The following is an 18969-nucleotide window of genomic DNA, read 5'->3' as shown; positions in this document are numbered from 1 at the left end:
AAATTCCAGTCAAGTAACAATAAGTTATCACTGAGTTTGCTTCTAGCTGGGTCATTGTATCATTTGCAATTTCATTATTGTAACAATTAATGTGTTGATCATGATACACAATACAATAACTATAACAGTATTCATAATAATATTTAAGTGTCTGGGACCCCCATTTTTGTTGTCCAGGACCCCTGAAATTTATAAGCATGAGTCACAGGGACCCTCAAATACAGGACTCAAGGTAAATCCATGACTATTTTTTCAACAACTTTCTTTAGGAGCAATGCTGCTGGGTATTTTTAACCACAGACCTTCCTCACTCTGGTCAGATGATTGAACCACTAGACCACAGAGGAAGACATTAGCCATATAGACACATAGACATCAAACTAGAACATGTGAAGAATATAATATTGATATATTCAAATAGATATAAAAATACAACACAACAATGTATCTTTTCCTACCATCTGTTTAATCAATGACTTCTGATTATAACATGCCTCTGCATACAGTAACAATATCAATAATCAATATTCATTGAAACAAACTGTCTCATTTAAACTGGCACATAAGACCCAGTAATTGCAAATTAATGGTCGGGACCGATACTTCGAGTTTATCACAATTTTACATTTCACAAACATTTCACACTTGCCAACTGTTTAACAGTATTGATCTGTCTGGATAAATAATCATGTTTTTTTCTAATGACACCTAAAAGAACAAGTTGATATTTTGATAACTGATAATCAGTTTATTTGTACAATAAACAAGATGTATGGTTATCCAATCAAAAGCTGGAGAGCTGGTGCTGCAAGACAGCCATTGGTCAATATCTCTTAATTTCCCAGCCACTTTGAAAACAAAACTGCAGACAGCAGTCAAACAACTTGATTATATGAATAGCAATAAAAATGTACCAAAACCTAAACTACTGAATATGGAGATTTTTTCATTTTTTCAATTTTTTTATGGACAAGAAAAGCTAAAAGAACATTCTGACTAATATGTGAAAAATTACACTTATAAAATTCTTTGGTCTTGTCCAGGCATGTTTTCTAGTCAGTTATGAAGCAGTTTTTCAACACTTATTTCACCTACTGATAATAGTTATATCCACCTCTGATTTGGTATTCTCTGCAAAACACTAGCAAGGCCATGCTAGAGGTTCATATTTGGCCCCAGGCCTGCAGCAAATGGGAGTAAATATTCCAAGTTTGAATTGAAATGGTCCCAATTTATATAAATTTATGAAAATGAAAACACTTTCGACAATTAGACAAAACTGATAGGTTGAGAGCTGGAGAGCCCTGATAATTGAGATACATCCAGGAAGACACAATTTTCTGCATGGTCTATATAATGTGTAACTTTTCATAAACAGATTAAGAGTTTGACTTTTCACAGACATTAGTTTATGACATTGTTGTCCAAACAAAGAGACATATCTCTCGAAATCAACTTAACCAATAATCACAGTCTCTTAAAAAATTCAATGCAAACTCGGTATAGCCAGCTTAAAAGATCAAATAAACTATTTAAATTTATTACAATAAGGCACATGAAATACTTTCAACAATATTTAAGCTTCATTTTTCAAGCAGCACCTCTTAACATAAACCATGAACTTTCTCCAGTTTACTACTTTGTCTGGGTAACAGAAAACAAGGACTTGAGCTAAAAAAGCCACAATGTACTTGATAACAGAGTCCATGTGTCGTATTAACCAAAGACGTCCGTCTCAACTGGAAGCGTCAATTTCAGGGAGATGAGCCGTTAATGTCCATGTTTGTCATGGGAGCCCTTCAATCGACATACGACGACAGGGACGTGTGAATGGTGAATGATGTAGTCACTGACGCTGCCAACAAATGTACGCCTGATCTGCCCCATTCCGCGTGTTCCTGTTACGATCAGACTCGCCTTCTCCTCGTCTGCGACTTGACATACAACCTCGCCTGGGCTTCCTCCTATGCTCTTAACTTTACCACCAATCTGAAAGTGAAAAACTTCACAATTTACTACTATTTACCATAAATACCTCACTATATTCAAGTGTGCAAGAGGATGTGTAGTAATGTGATTGTTGTACTTTGAAGATGGGATCAAATGTAAAAGCATAAGTTCATAACAGACTGTACAGAACAACAGGTATTTTCTTTCCCCACTTAAGAACATCAGTTTTATCCCTCCCAGCTGTCAGGCCAATATCTAGTACTTGGAACAGTTTAGGTCTCACATCTCGTAGAAGTCAAGAAATATTTTGTTGATAGAAAAATCATAAACATTCAGCATTCTTCCTGTTTTATTCATGTACTTAGCAATTGCATAAGATAGTAATGGGATAATATGCCATGCATGTCTAAACAAAAAATCTGCATGGAAACAAGAAAGCAATCTAACCAGAAAATATTTTTATCTCAGATTCTATGATTCAGTTCTTTGGTTGGAAGCAGAAACAAACCCATTCTCACCCCAATATCCTTCAGGGTACCTAAACATAGACTATAGTATAAACGGCACCCACATTGTGCACCTTAATTCCACTCCCATACACCACAACCTCTCCCTAACCTATCGTCATCCTTGTATTATTCAGTGTCTTCCCAATGGGTATATTCATTCTCCCGCACATCCAACTGCCCATCCTTATCCTCTTCTCCCCCAGTATCCTTCATTTCCTCCCAAACACACTGCTTATGTCCCTTCAACTCCTCTGATTCCAGCTATTTCAAACATGTAGAATGTTCCATCTTAAGTCATCCTTCAGCTTTAATCCCCTACCCACCTCCCAACTCCGACCCAGCTTTCAACCCATCCACTCCCCACCCAGCTCTCATCCCATCCACTTCCCACCCAGCTCTCAATCCATCCACTCCCCACCAGCCCACTTCCCACCCAGCTCTCATCCCATCCACTTCCCACCCAGCTCTCAACCCATCCACTTCCTACCCAGCTCTCATCCCTTCCACTTCCCACCCAGCTCTGATCCCATCCACTTCCCACCCAGCTCTCATCCACCCACTTCCCACCCAGCTCTCAACCCATCCACTCCCCATCCACTTCCCACCCAGCTCTCATCCCATCCACTTCCCACCCAGCTCTCATCCCATCCACTTCCCACCCAGCTCTGATCCCATCCACTTCCCACCCAGCTCTCATCAGACCCACTTCCCACCCAGCTCTCAACCCATCCACTTCCCACCCAGCTCTCACCCATCCACTTCCCACCCAGCTCTCATCCCATCCACTTCCCACCCAGCTCTCATCCCATCCACTTCCTACCCAGCCCAGCTCTCACTCCCCACCAACCCACTTCCCACCCAGCTCCCATTCAACCCATCACCCAGCTCTCAACCCATCCACTTCCCACCCAGCTCTCAACCCATCCACTTCCCACCCAGCTCAACCCATCTACTTCCCACCCAGCTCTCAACCCATCCACTTCCCACCCAGCTCTCAACCCATCCACTTCCCACCCAGCGCTCAACCCATTCACTCCCTACCAACCCACTTCCCACACAGCTCTGAACCCATCCACTCCCCACCCAGCTCTCATCCCATCAACTCTCCACCAACCCACTTCCCACCCAGCTCTCAACCCATCCACTCCCCACCCACCTCTGACCAGCTTTCAACCCATCCACTTCCCACCCAGCTCTCAACCCATCCACTCCCCACCCACCTCTGACCAGCTTTCAACCCATCCACTCCCCACTAACCCAATTCCCACCCAGCGGTCAGCCCATTCACTCCCCACCAACCCACTTCCCACCCAGCTCTCAACCCATCCACTTCCCACCCAGCTCTCAACCGACCCACTTCCCACCCAGCTCTCATCCCATCCACTTCCCACCCAGCTCTCAACCCATCCACTTCCCACCCAGCTCTCAACCGACCCACTTCCCACCCAGCTCTCATCCCATCCACTTCCCACCCAGCGCTCAACCCATTCACTTCCCACCAACCCACTTCCCACCCAGCGGTCAGCCTATTCACTCCCCACCAACCCACTTCCCACACAGCTCTGAACCCATCCACTCCCCACCCAGCTCTCATCCCATCCACTTCCCACCCAGCTCTCATCCCATCCACTTCCCACCCAGCTCTCAACCCATCCACTTCCCACCCATCTCCCCTCCCATCAACTCTCCACCAACCCACTTCCTACCCAGCACTCAACCCATTCACTCCCCACCAACCCACTTCCCACACAGCTCTCAACCCATCCACTCCACACCAACCCATCAATGAAGATCAGAGTTAGAAATGCGTAGATCGATGCTCATGCTGTTGATCACTGGATTGTGTGGTCCAGACTTGATTATTTACAGACCGCCACCATATAGCTGGAATATTGCTGAGTGTGGCATAAAACTAATCTCACTCACTCTCCACAGCTCTCACCCTAGTCTGTCTCACAGTCCCTGAACCACATTAATTTCCCTACTGCCAAGCCCTCTCTGCAGTGCTAAAGCCCTAAATAAAGCAAGTCTAGATTTCCTCAGGTTCAGGATCTCAGGTTTTGAATCTCTGGTCTCCCTAGGGCTCCTTTTCAATATAAATGGGCTTGTTTGTTACTATCAAAATTATATATATTCAGAGACTAAGCCTTAGTCTACTCTCACCCCAGCCTCCCTCAGCTTCTTCCCCAGGGTCTCCAGGAACTCCTTCACCTTCTTCTCCTCGTCCCTGTACAGGTCAGTCAGTACAGTCACATCAGCCATCACCATCGCTGTAGATGAAAATCAAATTTGAATGATGCCACTAACAAACTTTATTAGCTTGTATTGGGAGCCCCTTCATTAAAAACCCACAGACAGCGAAGTGTGCATGGTGAACATTATCGTCACTGATGCTACAACCATGTATGCCAGATCTGACACGTATTGCGTGTACCTGTCACAATCATACTTGCCTTCTCATCCCCTGCGAATTGACAAATGTTCTCCACTGGGTTGCCTCTAACCCCCATATTCCAGTCGATCTAATCCTTTACAAATATCTAATAAAACTGACTGCAAATACAAATTTTCTCTGTCCTTGAATGACCTGACTAAATCAATATTCAAATGGATGTAAAGAATATAGGCATCTTGTTAATTGGGGACAGAAGGATTGTATGGCATTAGCATAATATTCAAAGAATAATTTTACAGTAACCATGGTTACCATGGCAACTACAACAAACATTTCTGAGGTGGATCCAGGAATTTTCAAAGGGGGGCGAACCCAGCATATTTTCATGTTTTTTTCAACTTGAGCCATTGGGAGTCGGCCTTTCAAAGTAAATTTCAGTTTCTTTCTTATACAGGGCTCAAATTCATGATAATTTTAAGCAGGGGTGCACATGGTGCAGTAAAATCACAATGGAAGTTTAAGTGGCTACAGGGCACACTTAGGAATCATGTCACATGGTGATTATTAAATCAGTTATCAAAGTATTTTTGTTCAGAAAAATACGGAAAACATGGCAAATGAATACATGAATATAAACTCTGTCAAAAAAGAAACGCAACCCCTGTATTTTAGAGATTTTGATCTGAAGTTTTAAGACGACACAGCATTTTTATTATTTAAGACAGAAGTCTGAAATTTGGCAGAATAATAACCAAGATGGGCATGTTTAAAATTGTCATTTCAAAAGTCATCTCACAGACACCAGTTTGTCACCAGGGGGGCGTCTTTCTCAGTATCTCGATGAGCACCACGAGCTGCAATCACTGCACGGCATCTCCTTGGACAAGAGCGGATAAGGCGCGGATTCTTTCCTGGGGAATGGCTCTCCACTCCTCCTGCAGTGCAGCGCCGAGCTGTTGCAGCGTCTGTGGCGGCGACTGGCGTTGGCGTCTGTTGTCGACCCAGAGTATCCACAGGTGTTCAATAGGGTTGAGGTCTGGTGATTTAGAGGGCTATGGCAAGACATTGGCGTTGGAATTCTGCAGAAAGTTCATTGTTGCCGCGTGCAGTATGAGGCGGGGCGTTGTCTGGTTGAAAAATCTGTGTCTGTTGGTCAATAATCGGGAGAAGGTGAGGCTGTATATCGTGGTTGATGTAGCGTTGGGCTGTCAGGTTCCCTTCAACGATCACCAAGTCTGATTTCTGGTTGTATGAGATGGATCCCCAAACCATAGCGCTTTCTCCGCCAAATCTGTCCCCTGTCGGACGCAGATGGGCAAAAAGCGTTCATGGCGTCTCCTATACACCGTTTTCTTCCGTCGTGATGTTGCAAAAGAAAACGGGATTCATCAGAAAACCAGATCGCCTCCAGTTTTGTAAAGTCCATATCCTTACGTTGTTGCACCACCTGAGTCGTCGGTGAGGAGATGTAGGGGCGTAGTACAGGTCCAACAACTGGTCTACAGGCACGTAAACCCGCTTCTTTCAGGCGGTTCCTAATCGTTTGAGCTGACACTCTCCTCAAACCTGGTATTTGTGTGGCAGTCACGGTTGGTAGGGCATGCCGATTCATGAGGTGATGGACCGGATGTACCGATCTTGAAGGGGGTCGTGATTCTTGGCCTTCCACTTCTCGGCGTCGTTGGTCAAATTGAAGTTGTTGTAGCGGCTCAAAAGTCGGGATATCGTTGTTTTGTGAACATTTAGGTGCCGTGCAACAGTTCCAAAACTTTCTCCGGCTTGAACACGACCAATGGCGATATTTTCGATCGGCAGCACTCAATCGTGGCATTTTTCACACAGCTTTTCATCGCGACAAATGAATGAATATAATCACGAAAAGCACATGGGCTTTTATACACCCCTACATTAACTGCCATTTTCATGATTTGCATGTGGTTTTTTTTCTGCGAAGTCACCATGAGGGTCATTTCATGCGTTGTGACGGAATAAGCAATAAAATACACTTATGCGTACAAATGCAGTTGTTTGGATGGTAATCTTCATTAATTACGTGTATAATTTCAATACATTCGAATAACATTTAGTTTGGAAGCAATAACTTCATTCAAACGAATTTTTCATATCTGAGGACAGGGGTTGCGTTTCTTTTTTGACAGAGTTTACGTTCCAAATATAGCATGAGATATTACAAAATAATGGATGTCCACTGGGATTCAAAGAGGTGTCGAGAGCTGGCAATGGGAAGATAAGAGGAAGGATGGACTAAGATTAACATGACAATTAACAGAACATGCTGGCAGTGTTTTGTAAAAATGCAAACAATCAAACGATGGACAGGGTGTGTAGTGAGAGAACTAACATTTCTGATGACTGGTACAATAATGCATCATGCGCCTATGATTTGGGCCTGGTTTCAGAGCAATTGATCCAGCACTCTTGTTGTTCACCTGGGAAGTTCTCAAAGCGAGCTTTTGTCAGATCAGCATGCCAACAGCCGTTAGCAATTATCTGTGCGTTGCAGATACTACATCATAAGTTCCACACATAGAATGATTGAAATCAAGCACATCACAGCTGCATGATAAGTACAATCAATAAGATAGATAACAATAATGGTCAGTAGGGAATTATTGACCTTCCTAGAAACATGGTCCTGGCAAAATCATAATGGATATCCTACACTGGTCTGTCTCTGAACAACATTACAGTATTTCCCCTATTGCTTAACCCTCTCCACAATGCTAAATCTCTAAATGAAGCAAGTCTCGTTTTCCTCAGGTTTTGAATTTCCCATCTCACTGGGGCTCCTTTTCAATTTAGTTGAGTGAGTTTAGTTTTACGCCACACTCAGCAATATTCCACCTACATGGCGGCGATTTGTAAATAATCAAGTCTGGATCAGACAATCCAGTGATCAACAGCATGAGCATTGATCTGCACAATTGGGAACCGATAACATGTATCAAGCAAGTCAGCGAGCCTGACCACCCGATCCCGTTAGTCGCCTCTTACGACAAGCATGGGTTACTGAAGGCTCATTCTAACCCGGACCTTCACGGGTCCTTTTCAATTTAATGGGTTTACTTGTTACTATCAGAATTATATATATTTCAGAGACTACTTGTTAGTCTAATCCTACTATCGGATGTGGTGTTTGTCATCAACACTAATCTTTGTCCTAGTATAGTATGACCAGAAATTATTGAGAATTTTAGGAATATGTTTAATTGGATTTCTAGTATAAACAACCTATCAAGCGCTTGGTTTCATTCAAGAGAAACAAACGAAGGAGTTTAGAAAACTCAGGATATGATTGATAGAGGAACTGTGGCTGTCTGTAAGGAGACAATTAGAACTGAGCTGCATGCAATGGGTTGGCAGAAAAGTCGAAGAATTCCATCACCGATCATGAAACCTGAACAAAAGGAGCGAAGGTTGAACTGGTGCTTACAGCATAGAAATTTTAACTGGGACAATGTGATTTTCTCAGATGAAAGTTCTGTGTGGCTGTTTCCTAATACACTGAAATTCTGGACCAAACAAACTGAAAAACCTTTGTATCAGCGCCCAAAGTACAGTCCGAAATTTAACGTGTGGGTTGGCATATCTGTGTTAGGGGCAACGCCCCTCTGTGTGTTTGAAGGCAATATGAACAGTCAGCGGTACACAGATATTCTCGAGGGACATTTACTTCCATCTGCTCACGTGTTCTATGGACATTTTTGGATTTTCCAGCAGGACAAAGACCCAAAGCATCGTTCAAAGCATTCACAGGCCAGGTTTCGGACCCAAAATATGACATTATTACATTGGCCAAGCTATTGCCCTGACCTAAATCCAATAGAAAATGTTTGGGGACTGATGAAGGCAAGTGTCAATAAGAAAAATCTGACAAATATTGCTGAAATGAAAGGAGAGGTGGTCTGATATTGGGACAGCATGGACCAAGACTTTCTAACTTCTTTGATCAGTAGTATGCCCCACCGCATTGAAGCCAGCATTGCTGCCCATGGTGACATGACAAAATACTAACTGTTCACCTGTCTTTGAATCTGAAGTTATGTTCTGCTAATATTGACATTTAATACGTGAGTAATGAGTGAAAAAAAATAAAAAATTACAATCTTTAACTTCTCAATAATTTCTGGTTGTACTGTATTTGGTGTTAAAATTATTCATTTCATGAAGCCCGGTTAGTTTTTAGGAGCATATGTGTATACAATATGTATACAAAACAAGTACACATTTAGTACACGGATAGTTTTAACATACAAATCTTTTTTGTGCCCTGTGGAAACAAAATGAAAAAATTAAAAAAGAAAAAGATATATCTATAAATGCTGTACATCTTGCTTAGAAAACAAAAAGGATGATCCCAGTGCCCTTATCAGTAGGAATCCTATTATCATGTTTGCCATCCAACTGAAGCTTGGACATGGGTTGAGCTGACTGTGTGTGTGTTCGTGCATGTGCATGCACGTGTGTTAGCTTATTAGTCTGAGAGGAGTAGCAATCGAGATGGACTAGTTGTTTTATCACAACCCTTCTGACTGAACATAAACAATATGCCTGAAATGAGCTGCAGACTTGATGGATATGACCACTGTCACTACCCATTGTACTAGCCTCAAGCAAACCAATGGTGACTACCCACTGTACTAGCCTCAAGCAAACCAATGGTGACTACCCACTGTAGTAGCCTCAAGCAAACCAATGGTGACTACCCACTGTACTAGCCTCAAGCAAACCAATGGTGACTACCCACTGTACTAGCCTCAAGCAAACCAATGGTGACTACCCACTGTACTAGCCTCAAGCAAACCAATGGTGACTACCCACTGTACTAGCCTCAAGCAAACCAATGGTGACTACCCATTGTACTAGTCTGGAGAAAACCAATGATGTCTACCCATTGTAATAGTCTGGAGCAAAGCAGTAGTGTCTACCCATTGTACTAGTCTGGAGCAAACCAGTGGTGACTACCCACTGTACCAGCCTCAAGCAAACCAATGGTGTCTACCCATTGTACTAGTCTGGAGCAAACCAATGGTGTCTACCCACTGTACTAGCCTCAAGCAAACCAGTGGTGACTACCCACTGTACTAGTCTGGAGAAAACCAATGGTGTCTACCCATTGTACTAGTCTCAAGCAAACCAGTGGTGACTACCCATTGTACTATTCTGGAGCAAACCAATGGTGACTACCCATTGTACTAGTCTGGAGCAAACCAATGGTGACTACCCACTGTACTAGTCTGGAGCAAACCAATGGTGTCTACCCATTGTACTAGTCTGGAGCAAACCAGTGGTGTCAACCCATTGTACTAGTCTGGAGCAAACCAATGGTGACTACCCACTGTGCTAGTCTGCACCAAACCAGTGGTGACTACCCACTGTACTAGCCTCAAGCAAACCAATGGTGACTACCCACTGTGCTAGCCTCAAGCAAACCAGTGGTGACTACCCACTGTATTAGCCTGAAGCAAACCAATGGTGACTACCCACTGTGCTAGCCTCAAGCAAACCAATGGTGTCTACCCTTTGTGCTAGTCTGGAGCAAACCAATGGTGTCTACCCATTGTACTAGCCTCAAGCAAACCAATGGTGACTACCCACTGTAGTAGCCTCAAGCAAACCAATGGTGACTACCCACTGTACTAGCCTCAAGCAAACCAATGGTGACTACCCACTGTACTAGCATCAAGCAAACCAATGGTGACTACCCACTGTACTAGCCTCAAGCAAACCAATGGTGACTACCCACTGTACTAGCCTCAAGCAAACCAATGGTGACTACCCACTGTACTAGCCTCAAGCAAACCAATAGTGACTACCCACTGTAGTAGCCTCAAGCAAGCCAATGGTGACTACCCACTGTAGTAGCCTCAAGCAAACCAATGGTGACTACCCACTGTGCTAGCCTCAAGCAAACAAATGGTGACTACCCACTGTGCTAGTCTGCACCAAACCAGTGGTGACTACCCACTGTACTAGCCTCAAGCAAACCAATGGTGACTACCCACTGTGCTAGTCTGCACCAAACCAGTGGTGACTACCCACTGTACTAGCCTCAGTTAAACCAATGGTAACTACCCACAGTACTAGCCTCAAGCAAACCAATGGTGACTACCCATTGTACTAGTCTGCACCAAACCAGTGGTGACTACCCAGTGTACTAGTCTGCAGCAAACCAATGGTGACTACCCATTGTACTAGCCTCAAGCAAACCAATGGTGACTACCCATTGTATTAGTCTGCACCAAACCAATGGTGACTACCCATTGTACTAGCCTCAAGCAAACCAATGGTGACTACCCATTGTATTAGTCTGCACCAAACCAATGGTGACTACCCATTGTATTAGTCTGCACCAAACCAAAGGTAGATTGACACATAGTCTCTGAATATATACAATTTTGATAGAAACAAATAATTCCATTTAAATTGAAAAGCAGCTACAGTGAGATGGGAGATTCAGAGCCTGAGGAAGACTTCTTTCAGTTAGGGTTTTAGCATTGCAGAAGGGTCGGGCAGTAGGAATAACAATGCAGTTCAGAGACTGCGTGATTTAAGGCTGTTTTGAGGCATTGACCAGCTGACACGCAGGTCAGAACAACACTGTCGACCCATCCATAAAATGAAGAACTGGAAGAGAAAGGCAGGTTGGAAACAACATGATTCTGTGACCAGCTGAGCAATGTGCAACTTTAATAATGTCCCCAGCTGTTGACATATCAGTATCAATATTAATAGACATGGTAACTTCAGTGAAGTAATGTATTTTATTGCGAATGAATCATAGATATGGAAATGTTTCTCGCTTGTTGATACATACGCGACTGGATGATTGTGTGGTACTCAGGACAGTGGACAAAGATCACGTGGTCATTCTTTCTGTGAACGTTCTTCATATACCCTGAAATGACAAAACAAATAATCTAAGAGTTCACATTTTCAAATCTCTGATTGTTATGGTTTAACATATGTGGAGAATCTTCCTGAAACATTGGTGAAAAAGTCCTTATGAAAACAAAACTTTGGATTTGCTTTTACGCCATAACATGGAATATACCCTGTTGTTTATGTATATTTGCAAGTTATCAGGACTCTCTGTAGTATATGTTGGTGGTCCTGATTATACCTTACTTATTCTCCCCAGTGTGCATAAAACATAACACAGATGTTGTATTTAATTGGCTGTTGGGACAGTGGTCACTACAGGACCACCAACATATACTACACAGAGTCCTAATGACTGAGTGTGGGTTCAGATTCAGATTCAGCCTGACCATGTTTCTTGGTTTGTTAGCACCATATCTTTGGGTTTCACATACCAATGTGAAAGTGGTAAATTTGAGTACCCACTTATAACAGATACCATTGGTAAAATTCCCAGATTGGAAAAGCTTATCTAGACCTCTGGGTTTCAGGATGCCAAACTATGTAAAGAATTTTATTGAGAGAGCGAGTGAGTATGGTTTTACGCCGCTTTAAGCAGTATTTCTGCAAGAACATGGCGGGGAACACCAGAAATGGACTTCACACATTGTACCTATGTGGGTACTCAAACCCGGGTCTTTCTCATGACGAGTGACCGCTTTAACCACTAAGCTACCCAACCGCCCAGACAGAATTTTAAAATTCAATCCAATGTGACAAAAATTTATAATTTCGTTTGCTGACACCTGTAACTCGTGTTAGGTCTTATACTGGGATGAGTTAACTTTAGAATGAAACCGACCCCAAATGTAATAAACTTGTGTAATAATCTTATAATGAAATAAACTTGAAATGACATTAATCTTGCCTGGCTAGTGTACATGACATCTGTCAAGATTTCTATGACATCTACCTCAGTCTGTCAAACATACCAGGAAGTGAGCCAACACAATACATCTTCAAGAATCTGCCATTGTCAATGTAAGGCAAGACAAGCGAAAATGGAAGCTAGAACTGTGAAATTTACAGATGAGTTATTTTGTAAGAGGCGACTAGTCAGGCTCGCTGACTAGGTTGACACATGTCATCGGTTCCCAATTGCGCAGATCGATGCTTATGCTGTTGATCATTGGATTGTCTGATCCAAACCGATTATTTACAGACCGCCGCCATAAAGCTGGAATATTGCTGAGTGTAGCGTAAAACTAAACTCACTCACTCTTTTCGGCATAGGAATTATATTTGTGTATTTGTCACCTGATCTAAAAGTATTATTTTCTTACAGTTTGCAGATATTTTAGCAGAAAGCAGATAGGATAAGGGCCCTCAGGAAATGAGCGAACAGTTTAAAGTTGCAGTTAACTTTGAAACATTGTTATGAATATTAAGAACCGTTCATAATCTATGGCTAGGGGATGATGATGATTTTTATGGAGAAGCATGTACAATGTAAATGCCCCCTCATTGAATATATAATGTAGAGTTCCAACATATAAAGGCATAGATTTTGAGTGTTGAAAATAATATTTTTCTATGCATCTATTCTGTTGCAAATATACAAGAGAAAAGTATAATTATATGACTTAACTATCAAATACCCTCAATGGTAGAGTGGCAGATTATATTTATAGAATATTTTAATACAAACAAGGGGAAAGTATAACAAAGCAAAATAGTAATGTAATTTTATCAAAATGCGAATGATGAAATATATTCTAGCTTGAAAAACAAAAAAATAATGACTGCAAGGATAGTAATGCAATTTTTCGATTGGTTTCATTGGACACCAGACAGATAATTTAGGTGTGCCATCACAACAATTATTTCAGTTTACTGTTGAATAAATCAGTAAACATCATGGTGTAAACCTGTCAACTTGACAGCTGGATTTCCTCAACACTATGATGACAGCAAGAATAGTTCAGCTTCCTTTGTCCTGGACCCATAAACTAACTCACAAACTATGTTATCATCCAAACAGGATTTCATGTGATGCGCAAACCCATGTTAAGCTTGAAGAATGAGTGCCAAGGATAAATTGTTTCATCGGGTGCTAAAATAATTATATGAATCATGGTGAGTATTATGTTCATAATTTTAGTCGTGCTGTCAGGGCACATTGAAAATATTTCATCCGTGCCTTTCCAATATTTACCATGCGATGGCATGCAAATTAAGCATTATTTCGATCCCTCGGCTGAGTAACTGGTTGGAAGTTAGGGATTGAACTAATCTGCATTGTTTATGTCTAAGCTACTGTAATGTATTCTATAGACTTGCATTGTGGACTTCATATTATTTACATTGGACATGCAGTTTATTCAGGAATTATTCATATATGCATAAAATTCTGTCGTGAAAAAAACTATTTCAAAATTGATGCCACATTCTGAATAGAAACTTTGTTGTCATGTTTAGCACTTTTTTCGAAAATATCTGAAAGAAATGTCTGAGGTCTAATGTAAAATGATATTTTTCAATCCCACTGGACTCACAAAAGCCTGTTTGTTATTAACTGACTTGATGAATGCATGACAATGATAATAAACAGTTAGGAAATTGACTATATAGATAAAAATATAATGAGCCTTTTTCAGGCAGTTGAAAAGAATCAACTTAATGCATGTGTTTTGAGTTAACATCAGCCTCCATTTAAAACAATTGCTTTGAAATATATAAACAACAAATAAACACAAAATTAATTTCATCCCATGCATACATGTACAAGGACACAAAAAATACATTTACTTCGAATTGGGGTGAAATGATACAGCAGGTCCTGATACGATACACAGGTCTTGATACAGTACAGATTGTGATACACATAATCACATCAAATCGCTTGGAAACATTTTGAATATATACTAAGGATCAAATCACCTGATGAAGAAGCAAGCATATACTCTGAAACGTTGTGTTATTTACAATGGTGTACGGTCTTAGAATCATTTACATACGTATTTATCTGAAAATGTATTGCTTTATTGTTTGTTAACCTGTTTACACAAGAGTAGCAATGTTGTGGTGCATATATGAAACGAAACGAAACATAAGATTACTGATACTCCATTAAATTCCATTCAGTACTCTAAATGTACTCTTATTGTTTTCCAGTACTCCTATATTGAAAAAATAAGGAGTCCGTACTCCTGATCATGAAAAATTATCTGGAGCCCTGGTACTGTTACAGGATAAACTTAAGCATGTTTCACCCCTTCTATCCAAACAAACTGGCATCAAAAAATAATAATAACAATGAGTCCATTTATATGGCGCCATCGAAGGACAATATTATGACATGTTTACATTCCATTCAAGTGATTTACATGGTATCAGTTCTGTTATTATTGTTTGATTGATTGCTTATATTAGTGATCCATGTAATTACATATTTGTAGCTATATTTTAATATCTGTGCAATATGGTGCAGTTCCTGCATCAGGGAGTGGGTGAGTTTAGTTTTACACCGCTTTTAGCAATATTCCAGCAATATCATGGCCGGGCACAACAGAAATGGGCTTCACACATTGTACCCATGTGGGAATCAAACCTGTGTCTTTGGCATGACGAGCGAACGACTTAACCACAAGGCTACCCCACTGCCCCACCAGCATCATATAATGACATTGGTTTTCCCTAAATAACACCGGTCCAGGATTTAGCCACTTAAATTTATAGAACTGAGAGGACTTCTCAACATTTCAAATAAGCATTAGCAGGGTATGACTGGTATTAAAGTACTCGTAAATATACAATGAAGAGGGGATGATGGTGAGAAAAGGCAAAGCATTCCATTGTTTCAATCAGATTTTCAGATTCCTGTAATTTTGCTTGCTAGGACTAGCCTTGGAAGCATCTAAATGTTTGGTTTTCTCCGCATTTGTAAATAATGGAAGAAGGGAATGTTGTTTTATATTAGAGATTTTTCCAGGTAATTGACACCAACTTTCATGAGATGTGTGCCGGGGGAGGGATTGCCTGCTGTTGACAGCGTCAGTGTAGCGGCCGTAAAATTTCCGAGTACCGTGCTGGGATTCAAACCACGGACCTTCTGATCCAAAGTCGGACGCCTTGTCCACATGGCCAAAGAGGTTAACCCCGTAAGGAGGCTCACAAGGTAAGGATGTCATCTGTCGGATGACTCCAGGCCCTGCTACATAAGCACTAAATCACTTCGTATTGCCTTTAAGATGAATGTTGGAATATTATTGCAAACATAACTCTTGTGTGTTTTTAGTCATCTGCAGCTTTGATGCTTGTAAATAATACACAAACTGGACAAATGCCTCTATCTAACTGTGGTATTATTTGGAAGAAAGCATTCATGCATAGGTCATACTGGCAGCACAACTAGATCATGTGTTGTCCATTGGTGCTTTGGTCTTATTTTAAGTTGTCCAGCAATTTCAAGGGGTATTTGGTGTGATGTACCTGAGTGTAAGCCGATGTTAGGGGATACATCAGCCCTTATCTCACCATACTTAAGTATAGTATCACATAGGCGGATCCAGTGGGGGCTGCAGTTTATTATATGACTATTGAAACACTCATGAAAAAAAAGTGTGCACCCCACCCCCTTTCTCAAGAGAGTGACCCTTCTCAAAGAGCTGTATCCCCCCCCCCTTTATATTATTTGAGCTCTGGGGGATTTATCGGGAGGATAACTGTCTGTCAGGCAAGATCACAGCATGCTGGACACACTGTTACAACCATATTCACATTGTAGATCTAGTTTCTGATTACAAGGATGTGCTATGTCCTGACAGATTTCTGTAATTTTCCAAAACAGAAAAAATGGAACACAACTGCTACATGAAATTTATTATTATATTTTATCACACAGACAAACAGTTATACTGTTTCATTCAGTTGAAGACTCAGTGCAACGAGAATACAATCAAAGATTTAATCCGTGACAAATACATTATTTCACAGGGCACATTAACCCTTTGCACCGGCACACCTACTTTTATTCTCATTTGTAAAATAACTAAAACAGTTCGTCTGCGCTGGCAAATCGATATTTGCGAAAATGGTTTGTGTTCAACACAACAATTGAAATATGTATTCGGCCTAAGAAGGACGCCGTATTCACAAAGAACGATAGGTCAGTCTGACACGGCGAACAACAATCCCATGCAAATCACATGTCACAACCAGTGTCCCAAAATGCACATTGCTACTTACATTGAAATGCTTCATCGGAGTGCTTGCTCCCGTCCATAGCAATAACAACGGTTCTGTCTGCGTCTGCATCTGTACCAGCCATTTTAGAAATCTGTGAGTCAACTTTCTTCGAATGAAACTGCGAGCCGTCTGCCACACCGAGAATCTGTCCTCTGTCCTGGTGCTCCGAGCGTTCTCGAAAGCGAGGTCACTTGTGACTAAATTTAATGGGCACACCGCGTGTTACTGAATACGAAACCGGTGATCTATAACGAAGTAGTTGTGCTTATATGCATCTTACAAATTATTTCTGTACATTTTGTAGCAAATTTAAACTTCTCACCGACCAGTTGATATGCATCTAACAAACTTTTTTGTATATATTTTGTTAGTAACGTATAGGCAGGGAGACTATATAAGGAGTAGAGTACCCCTGGTATAGGCCTACTCATCATGCACGCACTCATCCCATGATGGATATCCAACAATTGCTTGTGTATATTTTGTCACAAATTTATATTTGTCACCGATAGTTGATATGCATCTGACAAACATTTTTTTCAGTAGATTTTCAAAGACCTACACTCGCCAGCGAAAATTTTATGGTCAAGTTCGTTTTCACCATCACCTCGATATAGCGCTCGTCACTGCGTAAGCTTTGTCTGAAATGATTAGTAAACTTGGCTGTCGTTCAGGAACATTAAAATACACCAGATATGTAGACCCACATAAACAGAAATTTTAAAAGTCGTCAAGATAAGATAAGACTGAGGCCGTGCATTTCGTCATTCGGGAAACTGAGTAGACTGAAGCGTTACACAGTAATATCGTGATATGACATTGTCGTAAACATCATTACGTTACAACTAAAATAATCAAATATATATGATTCAGATGGATACAAAGAATTGTACTTTATTGAAAAGCAGACATAATGAGGCGGGAGACTCACAACCAGCGGGGGCGGTGGGGTAGCCTAGTGGTTAAAGCGTTGGCTCGTCACGCCGAAGACCCGGGTTCGATTCCCCACATGGGTACAATGTGTTAAGCCCATTTCTGGTGTCCCCCGCCGTGATATTGCTGGAATATTGCTAAAAGCGGCGTAAAACCAAACTCAGTCAGTCAGTCAGTCACAACCAGCGGAATTAAAATGTAGAATTTGGGTATTACAGAAGGTCTGGATGGAGAGGAGAATTATATATGGTTCGGGGACTGTTTCGTGAGATACACAAGAAATTAAGTTATTGGTTCGAATCAAACATTCATCTTCGCTATGTTTCTATAGATTTGTTTGCACCAAAAGTGGTAAACACGTAAAACCTGCACAACTTCCGCTTTCTACTGCTAATTAGCACCACAACAATCCAGCTTTAGGACCACGTGGCATATACTTTATCCTACATATACAGTTTAGATCTCCGTATTCTGCTTGATCCATTTCTTTTAGTTTCCAGGGAACCACATGCGAAACCTACATCTTCCTTATCGTAATTTGGTAAAACATGACGAATAGAGAGAGTTCAGATACGGTCATTTCCAAAATTTTCAACTTTTACTTTGTATCGCCCAAGAGAGCACTATATTTTGTTTGTTTGTTCGCCGCATACAGCATTATCCTAACTACTTGACGGCGTCTGCAACACATGGGGTCTGGACCACACAATCCAGTGATTGATATAATGAGCTTCGATGTACGCAATTTTGATACGATGACATGTATTAACCTATTAGGAACCCAACGCGAATACAGAAGGCTCACGTTTCAGGATTTTCGTAACTAGTGAATACATTTTTCCGAGATAAGGGAGTTAACTGACTGTAAATGTTCAGTTTCCACCTAAGCGGAACAAGGCTGGAATTTTGCTCGGAATTTTGGCTCGGTCGTAGCGCCACCATGCAGTGGCTATTACGAGTTCTGTCCCTTCAATATGTCCCTCACCGACATTTGCTTCAAACAAAATGGCGGGTGGCGCCCTGTCAAGAATAGCTGATGCATAATTTTGATCT

At 41.4% G+C, this 18969-nt stretch overlaps 1 protein-coding gene across 1 annotated transcript; it reads right to left on the bottom strand.

Annotated features, from left to right (window-relative positions):
- Window positions 1–447: 447 nt before the first annotated feature.
- LOC124286509 (universal stress protein A-like protein) lies at window positions 448–17183 on the bottom strand. Its single transcript, XM_046722882.1, has 4 exons — window positions 16984–17183; window positions 11693–11773; window positions 4623–4729; window positions 448–1989 (listed from the first exon to the last, which is right to left on the bottom strand). Exons 1-4 carry the CDS (start codon window positions 17063–17065, stop codon window positions 1771–1773), a joined length of 489 nt encoding a protein of 162 aa, XP_046578838.1. The 5' UTR covers window positions 17066–17183; the 3' UTR covers window positions 448–1770.
- Window positions 17184–18969: the final 1786 nt, after the last annotated feature.

This window comes from Haliotis rubra, unplaced genomic scaffold, assembly GCF_003918875.1.
Source record: "Haliotis rubra isolate DU_JTF1 unplaced genomic scaffold, ASM391887v1 Scf385, whole genome shotgun sequence".
Taxonomy (NCBI): Eukaryota; Metazoa; Mollusca; class Gastropoda; order Lepetellida; family Haliotidae; genus Haliotis; species Haliotis rubra.
The sequence above is the reverse complement of the archived record's forward strand: the minus strand, read 5'-3'. Positions and strand labels throughout refer to the sequence as shown.